Source organism: Panulirus ornatus, chromosome 6 (genome assembly GCF_036320965.1).
Source record: "Panulirus ornatus isolate Po-2019 chromosome 6, ASM3632096v1, whole genome shotgun sequence".
Classification (NCBI taxonomy): domain Eukaryota; kingdom Metazoa; phylum Arthropoda; class Malacostraca; order Decapoda; family Palinuridae; genus Panulirus; species Panulirus ornatus.
In genome coordinates, this window is record NC_092229.1 from 3,771,123 (window position 1) to 3,787,680 (window position 16,558).

Consider the following 16,558-nt stretch of genomic DNA (forward strand, 5'->3'; position numbering starts at 1 on the left):
TTTTACCACACCGCTGTCTCCTTTCATCTCGTCAGATCACATATGCCACGTACGTAGCATCATTACTCTATAATATCCGCTGATATGTGCATACAGCACCATATTCACCACTAAACAGCACTAATACGTAAACTTTCAGATATAAGGAACTGCTTAAACTTAGGATTTAATCATTAAAACTTAAACAATGAAGAAGAGAATGAAGGCAAATTAAAGGAAAAGCATTGTAAAGTAAAAATGGTGTAGAATATAAACAGGCAAGTAAAACACTGTAAAAAGGAACAAATGCAGACGACAGACAACGTTAAACAAACAATATGAGCATTTGAAAATATCATACTTTAACCGGAAGGTGGTTTTCAAAATCTTTGAGGTGACGACCCTCATATGGCTAAGTCTACCCCTCTGTTTCTACGATGGAAGTTTTCTCTTCTGATTTTGTAACAAAGTAAATGGTCTCATTATATGCCAAACTCTTGTAAATATCTCTCTATGCTCTGACAGTTTTAGTTTTAACCTTTTCACACTGTAAAAATTGTGGACATTCGAAGATAACCGTATGCTTAGGTAGTAACAGATAGAAACATGTATAATGACAAGTCTGAACAACTTGGCGTCACCGGCATTATAGATACATATCACAATCTAATTCTTCTTGAGAAATGTAACAATGACACAAAAATTCAGAATATGGAAATTATGTGGACTTAGCAGCAAATACTTTGATGAACGTAAAAAGTTACACTGCATGATACTAGGAATAAATGAGAAGGGAAAGAAAAATAACGTAGAAAAAGGTAACAATTTTTGGTGCTGAACTAGTTAGGATATATCTAATAAATAGACGACTGGTCCAAACCTGGCCATCGAAACTGTCAGTTGCCAAGTAAATACAGAATATGGATCACTATATATTTAACTGTTGATGTGGATATAATGTAAAGTATGAAAAAATAATAACTCCTAGACACAACACGTGGGAAGCCCTTAAAACAGACAGTGAACATAAGGACAGTGCAAAACCACAAGGATATGATTCTCCCAAAGCGCTGAAACCCAACTGTTTATATGATCATCATACCCTTGCGTACGAAAATGAACAGAGCAGTTGCCATCACTGATCTAGAAAGTATCTCCATTGCAAGACAAGTATTACTAAGGAATAATAAGGACGGAACATGAAAAGTCTCCCTTAGGGGAAGATCCTCCACAAGTTAGTACTGGTGAAGGCAAAAATGAATCGTGGACTAACGTACGTAAACTACACAAAGATACACAAGGCACTGCAAACAAAACAGGACGCTCAAGGATAGCCCTCAACTGCAATGATGGTTCTTTGGACACTCAAGCGGGATGAGTCACCTACAATACATGAGTCACTGTACACTCAGCGTTTAACCTCGCTAATCTGGAATATTATCTATCTGGGACCTCTAAACTTGAGAGAACAGCTAAATTTGTGAGAATCTGACTGACAATTGTACTTAAAAAATGTTAATTAGCACAGATTGGAGGGAAGAGAAAGGTACCCATTTATTATGACGTTAAAGTTAAACAGGTTTAAGTCCTTTTCTCCAAATCTCCATACAATACGCACTGCTGTACATTATTCCGACCCCACTTCAACAAAACCACATAGGAATTCCTGATGAGTTGTCTATACTAAAATAAAGCTAACATTTTCAGCCTTATCATATCCTTTACAGAGAGCTTCCCCGAGTTTAGTAGGGCGGTGACTAATTACTATGAACAAAAACATGAGACCAGTCGTTACAATGAAAACCAGGAACGCTGACAAAGTGCTATCACAGCACCATTGTTACTGCCTTGCACAAGCAATAATCCTTTTACAGACTACTCCTAAATTGTTTAAACGAAGCAACTGTCCCACTACCATGAATGATCCTTAACACCGTGCATTATAAATAACTACTAATTACTTTACATCACGTTTTCAACAAATCTGTGCTAATGAATCATGAAAATGTACCATGGAAAAAGACGGGAGACTGTCAACAAATGCTATTTCCATTGAGAATGTTTCGTAATTGATTGTCCATAGATTCAGGAACCTACTTCCACCCATCCGCCATTTTCATCCTGACTGGAGAGTCCGACCTTGGCGACAAGAGTGGCAAAACTTAGTATTTCAGGTTCATCACCCAGTCATAACCAATGCATAAAGTCAAGCAGTCGTAAATCCTATGATCCTTGATAATTTAAACATAAAACAACGGCAGCTTACCATAGCAAGATCCTATTGACAACTGATCATATAATATCATATTGGTTTCGACCTCACCTCCTTACAAGTTCAGGCAGGAGGTCTCGTGAAGCGATCTGAACACACTGAATCACCCGCACTTTGAAGCACCAAAAGAAAAAAAAGATCGAAGCCTTTTTCTGTTTCAAGTGGCAGATTGATAATAAGAAATCTCATCAAGTCCCTTCGGATATTAATGATTACGATAGATTTCCTAAGGCTTCGATCAGACAAGAACAGACATTAATCGAAGCGATTTACTGGTTCATTCATAATTCAGCGGTGGGTTGCATACCGTAAATGACTGGGCAATATACACTGCCACATCAAATAAATCATAGGAACGAGAAACTACATTAACTTAAACAACACAAAAGCACATATGATGTGACGAAAACAATCAATACAAATGTCATATATAAAACTCCAGTATCCTTACGATCTTTTGTATCCCCATAAACCACGTACGTAATATAACAGGGCTTAAGAAAATTCCTTCAACATTTGTTATATGCACTGTTTATTAGATTATGTAGTTGAATTAATTAAGTCATTGACGATATATATATACATATATATATATATATATATATATATATATATATATATATATATATATATATATATATATATATATATATATATATATATATTCCTCTTTTAGAAAGTTAAAATACAAGGAGGGGAGGGTTTCTGCCCCCCCCCCCCCCCCCCCCGCTCTCGTCCCCTTCAGTCGCCTTCAACGACACGTGAGGAATGCGTGGGAAGTATTCTTTCTCCCCTATCCCCGAAACCACAGCTCCCTTTCCAGATCCAGACCCCACAAAACTTTCCATGGTTTACCCCAGACGCTTCACATGCCTTGGTTCAATCCATTGACAGCACGTCGACCCCGGTATACCACATCGTTCCAATTCACTCTATTCCTTGCACGCCTTTCATCCTTCTGCATGTTCAGGCCCCGATTGCTCAAAATCTTTTTCACTCCATCCTTCCACCTCTAATTTGGTTTTCCACTTCTCGTTCCCTCCACCTCCGACACATATATCCTCTTTGTCAATCTTTCCTCACTCATTCTTTCCATGTGACCAAACCATTTCAAAACACCCTCTACTGCTCTCTCAACCACACTCATTTTATTACCACACATCTCTCTTACCCTTTCATTACTTAATCGATCAAACCACCTCACACCACATATTGTCCTCAGACATCTCATTTTCAACACATCCACTCTCCTCCGCACAGCTTTATCTATAACCCACGCCTCGCAACCATGTAACATTGTTGGAACCACTATTCCTTCAAACATCCCATTTTTGCTTTCCAAGACAATGTTCTCGCCTTCCACACATTTTTCAATACTCTGAGAACTTTCGCCCCCTCCCCCACCCTGTGACTCACTAACGCTTCCATGGTTCCATCCGCTGCCATTTCCACTCCCAGATAATTAGAACACTTCACTTCCTCGAGTCTTTCTCCATTCAGACTTACCTCCCAGTTGACCCTACTGTAACTAATAACCTAATGTGTGTGTGTGTATATATATATATACGATGACTATCGTCAGTCGTGACTCCAATGCTTTTTCCATTTGGTACAGTATTCCACCACGAGCAAAGAATAACGTAATTTCCCATGCCGTATGTCCGCGGTTCATGGTATGTTTTCTGTTTCATCATATTTTACGATACTTCTCACTTGTGCGAGTGGAACCTAAGTGGCCATTTTCCGCTCCACAATTAAAGCTGATCTTAGCCATCCTGTATAGCCTGGACTTCTCCAGTGTCGACGGCATTGGTTGACGTGACATCCGTAGCTATGAATTCCTCTAGTTTCACGCGTCCTGTAGGCTGCTTATAGTAATGACATACAGAAGTGGACAAAGCACTGACCTTTCGTATACCCCACTTGTGTACGTTGTACTATTCTGAATACGAATCTATGACATAAACTTCCTGTTTCCGTTCAGATAAGGAGATACCAATCTAGTTGTATCTAGTTGCACTTTAGAGTGTATGCAGCCATTTTACGTATCGTCTGTGATTGCTACTTTTGTGTTACTGAGAACGAGTTCTTCTCTGAACCTATTACTGTGTACTCCTTTTCTGAACCTCGTATATATATATATATAGCCTTCTACGACACGCAGGGAATACGTGGGAAGTATTCTTTCTCCCCTATCCCCAGGGATATATATATATATATATATATATATATATATATATATATATATATATATATATATATATATATATATATATATATATACCATATCTGCATTCTGATGTACGTACACTAACATTCACACATGCACACGCATACATCAACCTTACCCAAGGACTTTGGTTAAGTGTGGGTCGGCTTCCGCGCCAGGATTCGAACCCATGCGAACCCGACCCGTATGTGACAAATCCCCGAACTATGCTGAGCCGTACCTGAATAACAAAGTGTGCACCTTTCATATTGCTTAAGTATTTTCAGATGGGCTAGCAGAATAATGTCTGAGGCAAAATAGAAAAAAGATTGTAGCTAGTCAAGGAAGAAATAATGGTTTCGCCTTACTGCTCACAACAGATCAATCTCCCAAACAACGACATACATGTGAAATACCGAAATACTTAAGTTACTTAAAAAAAAAAAAGAAAGTAATTCTCTCTCAGAAATGAAATATCATATAAGAATGATAGAAACGACAAAAAATGAAATATCATATAAGAATATTAGAACAACGACAAAAAATGAAATATATAAGAATATTAGAACAACGACAAAAAAAGAGATACATAGGCCTTCATTTACCCAGAGATAGAGATAAATAACTTGTAGTGGAAGCGTATTGATTAGATAGCGGCTTGTAGTAAAACGACCCGGGGTAACATGTTCTCTCAGGCTACTATGTCAGTTCCACTTAAATATAACATATTGATGCGCTTGATCTTTATTATAGGATACCTTCCTCCTTTTTCCCACATCTGCAGTATATCTGAGGCTGTTTAAATAGGGTCTTTATTGCCTTTACTGTTGTATCATTATATATATTTCTTTGGTTATTACTGATCTCGGTCCATCCTTATCAGTACTCCAATCATATTTGTAAAGATACAGTGATTGATAGCTAGTTTGATGACCTATTCGGCTTCAGCACACACACACACACACACACACACACACACACACACACACACACACACACAGAAATGCGAGAAAGTATTTGACGCTGTACTGCAGGGGAGGCAGATTAAGAAATTGGAATACCAGGTAGGTATAGGGAAGGGTGGGGGAATCCCTCTGGATGATAAAAGATTACCTTAACGGAAAGTAACAACGGACACATGTCGGAGGAGCTTTCTCCAAGTGAACAGAGGTCACTAACGGAGTGCGCAGGGTTCTGTTTGGGGGCCGTTAATTACCGTCATCTATACTGATGACTAACATCAAGGTATGTATGGACTTCGACCTAAATAGGCTTGCACATGATGTAGAGGTCATGAGCCAAGTGAAAAACAAGCAGGATTGCATAAATTTACAAAGGGATCTAAACAGACTCTAAAGTTGGTTCTTACACATGGATGACGAAAATGAACCTGAGGAAATGTAAGCTATTTAGGATAGGACAGAGAGCAGAGAATAAGACCTCAAAATGATTATTACCTAGTAGGAAATAAGCTTCATTCTGTGTGTGTGTGTGTGTGTGTGTGTGTGTGTGTGTGTGTGTTTAAAGTGAATTGGTAATCAAACAAGCCATCAATCATTGTCTCATTTCCCAGGTATGATCATAGTAATATATTGGATAAAACGGATCACTGATGTTAACCTGATAAATACATATAACACAACAAATGTCACGATGAAGTTACTTAGACATCTTCAGAAGTAATGAAAACATTTGGAATAAGGCGAACTTTGAGAGTTAGTGCATCAAAACGGTAAGTAAACGAGGAGTGTCATTACTGCTTGGAAGGAAATGTCAGCATTCTGTTTTTAGCGCTTACCGCTTACTTGTCTTACCCCACCATGTTTTTTTCTCTTTTTTTTCTGGGTGAATTAAAGCCTGTGTCTTACTTCTTGGGTGCTTTATCATTTCTATTATGAATTTCGTTACGTAGGAGAGAATTTTCTTTTCGTTTTTTAAGACACAAATAGATCTGTGCTTGAGAGACGCATCCGGTGGTAGCGATAAGGCCAACAAATTATTCTTGTCTGTGAATGGCAACGAATCTTTCCTACAGTACATCAAACATTGTTCTTCCAGCACACTAAGACACGAGTGAGACATCTTGGATGACATACAATGTTATTGCGGTAATTTCAGCAAATTGGGGGTTTGTCTTGATCGCTAACCACCACCCAGCAGAGGACCGTATGTCTACATGAGGTGAGTTCTACTCTAGTGTTACCCTAAGCCTCCTCTTTGTATAGATGTAAATTAGTCGACAAAAAAGAACGATACTGTGGAATGATCTAGCTCTCGTAACTATATACAGCAAATAGTTTTAGCCCGTGCAGTCAACACATGGCCCAAATCATTGTAATTTTCTCGCATGTGGTTACGTTATTAGAGTCCATTAAGCAGTTGAGTATTGACTGTTACTGCGTCGCTCAAAAGTTCTCTTTGCCGTTCACCATGAGTCCATTCTCGGCAATGCCCAGTGAGAGGGTTGGGTTACTGGGACAAAATCTCTGGAGGCCTGGGTCACTGAAAGAGGGGAGATGAAATCTTGTACCACAAATAACTGACTGACTAACAGAGAATAATGGTAATAAGAATGACTTCTATACACTGTCATGTGTTGCCGTCTTGCTATCTCTCGTCACTCGGAACCCCCACCCCTCGGGCGACACTATGCCAGCCATGTTTCATGATACCAGCCCTTCCCGATGCTGTCCCCGTGTCATACCCTGCTGGGGCTCCTATAATGATATACTGCTCCTTGCTTGCAATACACTTGTCAACAGTATTCATTATTACTACCAAGAAAAGTGATAGTAAGTATTTGGCGTTTTATGAGCCCTGATAACATGAATAACTTCCTGTCACAACGGCTTTGTTGATAGATAAGGCGTGCGCCGTCACAAGCTAATATCTGAATGGTTTAGCGTAATCAGACTCTGTTGTCCATGCTATCCTCAACCATGACCTATTTAATGACTGAGGATGATTCTCATCTTTCACTGCTGGTTCTCGAGAATATCAAAAGCTCCAGCTGGGACATGTTAGTTTGCGCGTTGAGTGACGTCCGAGGTGCCAGGTTGGGAATTCTTGGCAGCGCACGGCCTGCACTGGGGTGATCGGAGACTGTGAGAAGCAGTGCGACGGGGGAAGAATACAGCAACACACGTGAGGAAACTACAGCTAATTCTACACGCCATGACCTGGTTTGTGTCTCGAAACTTATAATGTTTTCATTTTCGTTTATTTTGTTTTGTTTCAGTTTTAAAGTGTGATGAATGTACAGTATTCCTATTGTCGTATTCTGTGTTCCCATTTGCTGAGTTGAACATTGTTGGTCTTCCTATTTGTGTCAATTTCTGTTGATTGTGTATTCCGATCTTGCCGTAAACTGGAATTGCTATAACTTGCCTTTACGTAAACTAATAAGACATAAGTTCCTCGTGTGAAGTTTCATAGTTGGTTTGTATTCTCATACATGAGCGTGCAAGGGTCAGCTTATTCCAGTGACTGTGAAATATGTTATTGGTTCATTATTTATAGAATATCCATTACTCTACGTCAATATACATGAAACATACATAGAATTACAAAACATCATAACGTCAATCATGTGTCTACAGTTCTTACAATTTGCTCTCTGTAATGTAAAAGCTATGTATCAAGGATTAATTCTTTGATGATGATATAATTCAAGAACTTTTGTTTTACATGCATCACATGGATATTTTCAATATTTCACATAATTCTAACGTGAGGTCAAGTGGAAGGTGTTGTCATAATGTAAACACAAACACAGAGGGACTGTCGTACTAAACGAGAACGAAATTACTCGACTGATTGTCGGAGATAGTGTGGATAACTCCTGAGTTAACGAAGATATTCGTTGACTTAAATTAAGGAAACATAATCAAATTTATGAAAGAATGCAAACTGCCTTCATGAAGGACAGGGGAATTTTCTCATCAAGCAACTGTGGCACTAAGATGCTTCTCTTAAGTAGTGAGGGTTGTCGTCCTCCACCTATGGCCACAATTTATTGTAAATGATTCACCCAGTTTTTTCTCCCTTATGATGGGATTAAAACTTAAGAGGACTGTAAATCAAGTATTACATAAGAAGTATGGAAGAAGACGCATAAAATCAGCGCCAGCTCATGTGTCACGAACGAAAAACAAGACAAAAGAAAATAAGCAAGGATGCAGACGGGGCCGGCAGGCTCCTGTCTGTCTGCCCACGAATGTCCCCTGAGCGTCTATGCAGGCTACACATTAGGGGCGTTGGGTCTTGCTGTCATCAGTACAGTGCAGATGTCACAACACCTAACAGATATCATTGATGACTTCAGGAATATGTAAGAAATTGTAATGAAGTGTCCAAGGTCATCCCTGAGACGTATGCTAACCTCATTACATAATAATCCTCACAACTTATGCAAATAAAGCTACCTACGTGACGGGCAACAACGAAAGATGCAACAAAGCAGGTTGGATGTACGTTAAATTCATAATGCTATGAATCCATTGAGTGGATTTATTTAGGGAAAAACATTGTAAGTTCTCAAATGTATGCACAAATGATGTCATTCTAAGATGTCTTAAATAAACATCTGCGCCCGTAACAGATTTAAATAATTGTCAGGGGGATCCTGCAACATGCAGACTGTAAGTCTGCGTCTTAGTCCTCCTACACCGTTTCCTATTTGTAGTTTTATTGTCTCTATTTCTTGAGAAGACTTGTACCTTTCGTCATGATAATGATCCATTTAACATACAAACAGGTGGAGTTATCATTTTTACTTAGCAATAATAAAATGTACAATGATTCTGAAATGGAAGACAAACTTGGCAATATCTTCACTTTTGTATTCAAGGACGTCTGTTTGATATATATTATGGATCTTGGTACAGTTATTTTTAACTGCGGGTAACTTTTCATTTTGAAAGCATACATACATTCTGAATATTTGCCAGGCAAATATTTTTGACGAGCAGTTGTCATATACCTGTCATTACCTGACATTTTAGTCATAGCAAATGAAAGTAGCGGTGTTGAAATTTGAATATCACCTCACATACAACTGGAAGAGTATATACTAGCACATTACAAGAGTAGTCTCTAAATGTTTCCTCAATGAAAACAGGTAACTAACCCATACTCCCATGTCCAGTGACCCCTGTATTGTTCCCTGCAGCCGTTCAACACAGTCCACACACTTCTAATTATTCGACATTATTTCTAAATGATTATCATTGTACATATTTCCCCCACTTACTAGTGTTTCCATACCTCTCATACTGAAAATGACTACAATATTTGGGCTCATCATTTAAATAATAACAGTTGGTTAATGGAAAAAAATCGTACACTTACTTACTGAGGGCGGCCATGTTTGTTGTTGTTGTCCTGGGTTGTCGACTACAACACTCAGGTAAGAATTAACAACCTATTGTTTCTCGTAAAGTGATAGAATCGTACTTGATAGGACTTTGATGTGCAGTGGCACAAAGTTCAAACTGGATATGGTAATGGCGTGAGAGAATAACTCAAAAGACTATGTAGTTGTGCAGCATCCAAAGGTTTGTGACAGCCTATAGACCAGTTTGTTTTTAAAAGTAGTAAACGAAACCATGTGAATGTCACGGTCATTGCACAAGACTTTAAGTATAGTATCGCGCATTTTGGTGTGGAAATCTCCTCTTAAGCAGCTGTATTTCATTTGAAGGATGAAAATAGCTCTAAAGCCCCGAGCTTTGGTTTTATATGGAAAGAGCGAATATGCCACAAGGTAAAGGTATGACAATACTGTATAATACATAATGACATAAGTCAGTGCCATGTTGGAAAGTTTCTTAGGTAAAGTTTCAGTTTAAATGCACTACAGAAGTAAATTATCGATATGGAACAAGCGCTTATTGAGAACTTCTTACACTTACTGTAGTAGAGGGACTAAGATGAAGGGAGCAAGATTTGGAGAAATGTTCTTTACCCTACAGTAATGCTTAATGGCTTTGAAGAGATTTGTGATGATTTGGGTGACTATAGACTTAAAGGAAGGTAAGTGGAACACTTCTATGAATTAACAGAACCTGTGAATGCCTTACCCAACTAACCTGAGCAGCAAATATTTACCTTATTCTCAGTGTTGATTTATAAAGTGAATGTTGTGATGGCATTTGCAGTCAGTTACCAGGAATTTGATTGTGTGATTCATTTGTCATGTATGCTGTGTTCCTTCAATTAGTAAGGCAGAAGCAAGGTAATGATCAGTATCTGTAAACTTTGAATACCACCAAATACCACATATAATCAAGGGGATTGCTGTAGAGTTGGTGAAATACACCTGTAAAGAAAAGAACTGTTGATGAGTGATATCTATATTAACAGTTTATTGCTTATCTGTACTTATTTTTATGAAGTTGTTTCATGATCTCCAGTACAATGATATGACACCTTACTTCCTGGTCTCTGAAAAATGGGTGTTTTTAAGTAAAGTGAATAACAGTATATCTCTTGTGAAATAATAGAATATCATAGAGGAACGATAAGATAATAGATAAGTGACATAAGCCTTAACATACCTAGGTGTAAGAAGCAAACATCTAATGAGAGTCTTACTAAGGTAGTGGTGAGGGCTACACAGTATGGTAATGATGTGTCACATTAGTTGGCTCTTAGTTCTTTTTATGTCAGCACAAACCCTCTGGTGCTGATTCTGTATATAAAAATAACCTTGTGGCATGTATCTATTGCTTCTAAGGGTGCATACATTTCATTTTGCCATTTATAGCATGAATTTGGTAGTATTTGTTGCTTAGGGATATGCAGAAGACAATGTCTATGTTATGTTTTAGGAGGAAATGATAATACACCTAATAAATCACATCTATCAAGTACTATGCTGTATTGCTAAGGATCCCATTAATGCATATTTAATGTTATTTCTGTGGAGCACCTAGACTGGAATGTTACTATGCATTAATGATGGTTTTGTACATTATTCCCTTAATTTGTCAGAAAGAGGATGTAAATTATCTAGATAGTTCTCCATTTTACTCTTGTAGATGCCTTGTTTCCTTTATAAAGAATAGTTTGACTGTGGGGTTTTACATTATCACTCAGATATCTTTGCTTTCGACATTGAATAACCTGATAATGGGAGGCTTATGAGAGGGAGGGGAAGTATGGGGATAGATGACGATATGTAATACATATTTCTTGTATTACATATTAAGACAAAACTGTTTTTAACATATCATTGTTTGCAATGTTGTGGTTGCCAGCATCTATAATTAGTGAAAAGAGGAAAACGGTGGAAAAACTCAGGGTTAGGCATGGCAACCTGTGTTATTGAAAATAGCAGACATCTCAATAGATAGCATTTGGTTTCTTTTGGATAGAATCTGACACCTTTATTTATTGCGATTTTGGACCTATGAATAGATGCAATAAATGTTTTTAAGGATTGGAATGTCCAATGAGATTTGGAATTTGTTTCTTATGGAAAACAAAGGGAAAATGATAACATTTTAATGATTAATGTTGATCTTTCTTTTTTCCCATAGAATGATGTTAAAAGTTTATGATTGATGACGTGATTCTTGGCATCTTTTGCGGCATTTCATCATGGTACAAGTGTGTGAAGGCTGTGATTTTACAAGTTTTGAACTTTGGTGCTTATGCACATTAGTTTCATTGCTTTTGGGACATCTGTTAATAGATAACAGAACACATTGCCCACATTGTAGTGCTGAAGTACATTCAAATAGGAAAACGCTGCTTTACCGCTGTGACAAGATATACGTGATGCTTTCACGAGCTTCTCATCAGTGCTGGAAATTTGTATAATGGACATTAAGGTAAGCTTTATTATTTTCAACCCACTTATACAGGTTGTAATTTCTTTTTAGCTACCTTGAAGTACAAACCGAATGAAACTTTATAGAATTCGAACAAGCGCAGTGGATGTTTGTCTTCGGTTATCCACAGGATGCCATAGGGGTCCCTCCTGTTCTAGTTGAAGATAAGTTTTGATGAAAGTGGTATCATTTGATTCCTTACATAGAGTGCTTTTACCCTACATTTACCTGCCCACTTTATAGGGACTTAAAATTGTTTGAGGAGGAGGTGTTACAGATAAAAACCTAAGGTTTCAACTCTACATAGTGTAAAGAATCTATTGGTAACACTTTTGTTAGAATCAGTCAAGTAGAACATGTGCATCCTCTTTCTGATAAATTTCCATTTTTTTGCATATTTAGATACACATACTGTATTTACTTACTTTACTTATATCCTCCCCAGGAGTACCTTCTACCTGTATAAGGTTCCTGCAGCACTGAAGAATTCGTCACATCCACTGGTCGGGACCATAGGTTGTAAAGTGTTGTGATGTTATGTGTATGTTTATTTGCAGAAAGTGATATTGTGTAAGTGCTCATTGTTTTTGTTATGGTAGTTGTATCTTGCACATAAAAGGTCTTGGGATATATTGAAACAGTATTTGTAGTGTTGTAGGAGTGTGTGATAACCAGAGAGTTAATGGGAGAGTTTGACTTGTGTTTGTGTGGGAGTGTGGTTTCTGATGCATGTATATGTGGCTGGTTAGAGTTTAAAACAGAGGAGTGAGGGCATTTGTATAGTGATTTTCAGGTCATTTCAGTGTGTATGTGTTCTGTTAGTGTTATATTTGTTGAGGGTGAGGCAGGAGTAAGCTTTTTATATCTGCTGGAGGGTTGGTGGTTAGTTATGGAGTGGCTTGGGTGGTAGATGCTGTTTATATGCTGGGGATAGGGGAGAAAGAATACTTCCCACGTATTCCCTGCGTGTCGTAGAAGGCGACTAAAAGGGGAGGGAGCGGGTGGCTGGAAATCCTCCCCTCTTTTTTTCTTTTTTTTTTCCAAAAGAAGGAACAGAGTAGGGGGCCAGGTGAGGATGTTCCCTCAAAGTCCCAGTCCTCTGTTCTTAACGCTACCTCGCTAATACGGGAAATGGCAAATAGTTTGAAAGAAAAGAAATATATATATATATATATATATATATATATATATATATATATATATATATATATATATATATATATGCATTATACATGACAGCTAGAGACTGAGTGTGAATGAATGTGGCCTTTGTTGTCTTTTCCTAGCACTACCTCGCGCGCGTGCTGGGGGAGGTGGGGAAGTGAGTCAGTTGTTGTTCGCTGATGATACAGCGCTGGTGGCTGATTCATGTGAGAAACTGCAGAAGCTGGTGACTGAGTTTGGTAAAGTGTGTGAAAGAAGAAAGTTAAGAGTAAATGTGAATAAGAGCAAGGTTATTAGGTACAGTAGGGTTGAGGGTCAAGTCAATTGGGAGGTGAATTTGAATGGAGAAAAACTGGAGGAAGTGAAGTGTTTTAGATATCTGGGAGTGGATCTGGCAGCGGATGGAACCATGGAAGCGGAAGTGGATCATAGGGTGGGGGAGGGGGCGAAAATTCTGGGAGCCTTGAAGAATGTGTGGAAGTCGAGAACATTGTCTCGGAAAGCAAAAATGGCTATGTTTGAAGGAATAGTGGTTCCAACAATGTTGTATGGTTGTGAGGCGTGGGCTATGGATAGAGTTGTGCGCAGGAGGATGGATGTGCTGGAAATGAGATGTTTGAGGACAATGTGTGGTGTGAGGTGGTTTGATCGAGTAAGTAACGTAAGGGTAAGAGAGATGTGTGGAAATAAAAAGAGCGTGGTTGAGAGAGCAGAAGAGGGTGTTTTGAAATGGTTTGGGCACATGGAGAGAATGAGTGAGGAAAGATTGACCAAGAGGATATATGTGTCGGAGGTGGAGGGAACGAGGAGAAGAGGGAGACCAAGTTGGAGGTGGAATGATGGAGTGAAAAAGATTTTGTGTGATCGGGGCCTGAACATGCAGGAGGGTGAAAGGAGGGCAAGGAATAGAGTGAATTGGAGCGATGTGGTATACCGGGGTTGACGTGCTGTCAGTGGATTGAATCAGGGCATGTGAAGCATCTGGGGTAAACCATGGAAAGCTGTGTAGGTATGTATATTTGCGTGTGTGGACGTATGTATATACATGTGTATGGGGGTGGGTTGGGCCATTTCTTTCGTCTGTTTCCTTGCGCTACCTCGCAAACGCGGGAGACCGACAAAGCAAAAAAAAAAAAAAAAATATATATATATATATATTTCTGTGTTCCTTCTTTTGGAAAATTAGGAAAAAAATGAGAGGGGAGGATTTCCAGCCCCCCCGCTCCATCCCCTTTTAGTCGCCTTCTATGATAGGGGATAGGGGAGAAAGAATACTTCCCACGTATTCCCTGTGTGTCATAGAAGGTGACTAAAAGGGAAGGGAGCGGGGGGCTGGAAGTCCTCCCCTCTCGTTTTTTTATTTTTTTTTTAATTTTCCAAAAGAAGGAACAGAGAAGAGGGCCAGGTGAGGATATTCCCTCAAAGGCCCAGTCCTCTGTTCTTAACGCTACCTCGCTATCGCGGGAAATAGCGAATAGTATGAAGGCTAAGGTGAAGATTTGTATGGGTTTTCAGAAAAAAAGAGTGAATGTTGGGGTGAAGATGGTGGTGAGAGTAAGTGAGCTTGGGAAGGAGACTTGTGTGAGGAAGTACCAGGAGAGACTGAGTACAGAATGGAAAAAGGTGAGAACAATGGAAGTAGGGGGAGTGGGGGAGGAATGGGATGTATTTAGGGAATCAGTGATGGATTGCGCAAAAGATGCTTGTGGCATGAGAAGAGTGGGAGGTGGGTTGATTAGAAAGGGTAGTGAGTGGTGGGATGAAGAAGTAAGAGTATTAGTGAAAGAGAAGAGAGAGGCATTTGGACGATTTTTGCAGGGAAAAAATGCAGTTGAGTGGGAGACGTATAAAAGAAAGAGACAGGAGGTCAAGAGAAAGGTGCAAGAGGTGAAAAAAAGGGCAAATGAGAGTTGGGGTGAGAGAGTATCATTAAATTTTAGGGAGAATAAAAAGATGTTGTGGAAGGAGGTAAATAAAGTGCGTAAGACAAGGGAGCAAATGGGAACTTCAGTGAAGGGCGCAAATGGGGAGGTGATAACAAGTAGTGGTGATGTGAGAAGGAGATGGAGTGAGTATTTTGAAGGTTTGTTGAATGTGTTTGATGATAGAGTGGCAGATATAGGGTGTTTTGGTCGAGGTGGTGTGCAAAGTGAGAGGGTTAGGGAAAATGATTTGGTAAACAGAGAAGAGGTAGTAAAAGCTTTGCGGAAGATGAAAGCCGGCAAGGCAGCAGGTTTGGATGGTATTGCAGTGGAATTTATTAAAAAAGGGGATGACTGTATTGTTGACTGGTTGGTAAGGTTATTTAATGTATGTATGACTCACGGTGAGGTGCCTGAGGATTGGCGGAATGCGTGCATAGTGCCATTGTACAAAGGCAAAGGGGATAAGAGTGAGTGCTCAAATTACAGAGGTATAAGTTTGTTGAGTATTCCTGGTAAATTATATGGGAGGGTATTGATTGAGAGGGTGAAGGCATGTACAGAGCATCAGAGTGGGGAAGAGCATTGTGGTTTCAGAAGTGGTAGAGGATGTGTGGATCAGGTGTTTGCTTTGAAGAATGTATGTGAGAAATGCTTAGAAAAGCAAATGGATTTGTATGTAGCATTTATGGATCTGGAGAAGGCATATGATAGAGTTGATAGAGATGCTCTGTGGAAGGTATTAAGAATATATGGTGTGGGAGGCAAGTTGTTAGAAGCAGTGAAAAGTTTTTATCGAGGATGTAAGGCATGTGTACGTGTAGGAAGAGAGGAAAGTGATTGGTTCTCAGTGAATGTAGGTTTGCGGCAGGGGTGTGTGATGTCTCCATGGTTGTTTAATTTGTTTATGGATGGGGTTGTTAGGGAGGTGAATGCAAGAGTTTTGGAAAGAGGGGCAAGTATGAAGTCTGTTGGGGATGAGAGAGCTTGGGAAGTGAGTCAGTTGTTGTTCGCTGATGATACAGCGCTGGTGGCTGATTCATGTGAGAAACTGCAGAAGCTGGTGACTGAGTTTGGTAAAGTGTGTGAAAGAAGAAAGTTAAGAGTAAATGTGAATAAAAGCAAGGTTATTAGGTACAGTAGGGTTGAGGGTCAAGTCAATTGGGAGGTGAGTTTG

The 16,558-nt window shown here is 39.1% G+C and overlaps 1 protein-coding gene across 10 annotated transcripts in view; it reads left to right on the forward strand.

Moving 5' to 3' along the window:
• The first annotated feature begins 7,512 nt into the window (after nucleotides 1–7,512).
• The window catches only part of LOC139749008 (heparan sulfate 2-O-sulfotransferase 1-like), a 47,827-nt gene continuing 38,781 nt past the window's right edge, over nucleotides 7,513–16,558 (forward strand). The window contains exons 1-2 of one of the 10 annotated variants that reach the window (XM_071662385.1): nucleotides 7,519–7,642; nucleotides 12,002–12,295. Coding sequence is in view for 3 of the 10 variants with exons in the window: in XM_071662380.1 (XP_071518481.1) it covers nucleotides 10,163–10,224 (62 nt within the window). In the remaining 7 variants the exon portion in view is untranslated. The other 9 variants (XM_071662384.1, XM_071662386.1, XM_071662387.1 and 6 more) reach the window with 9 other exon arrangements.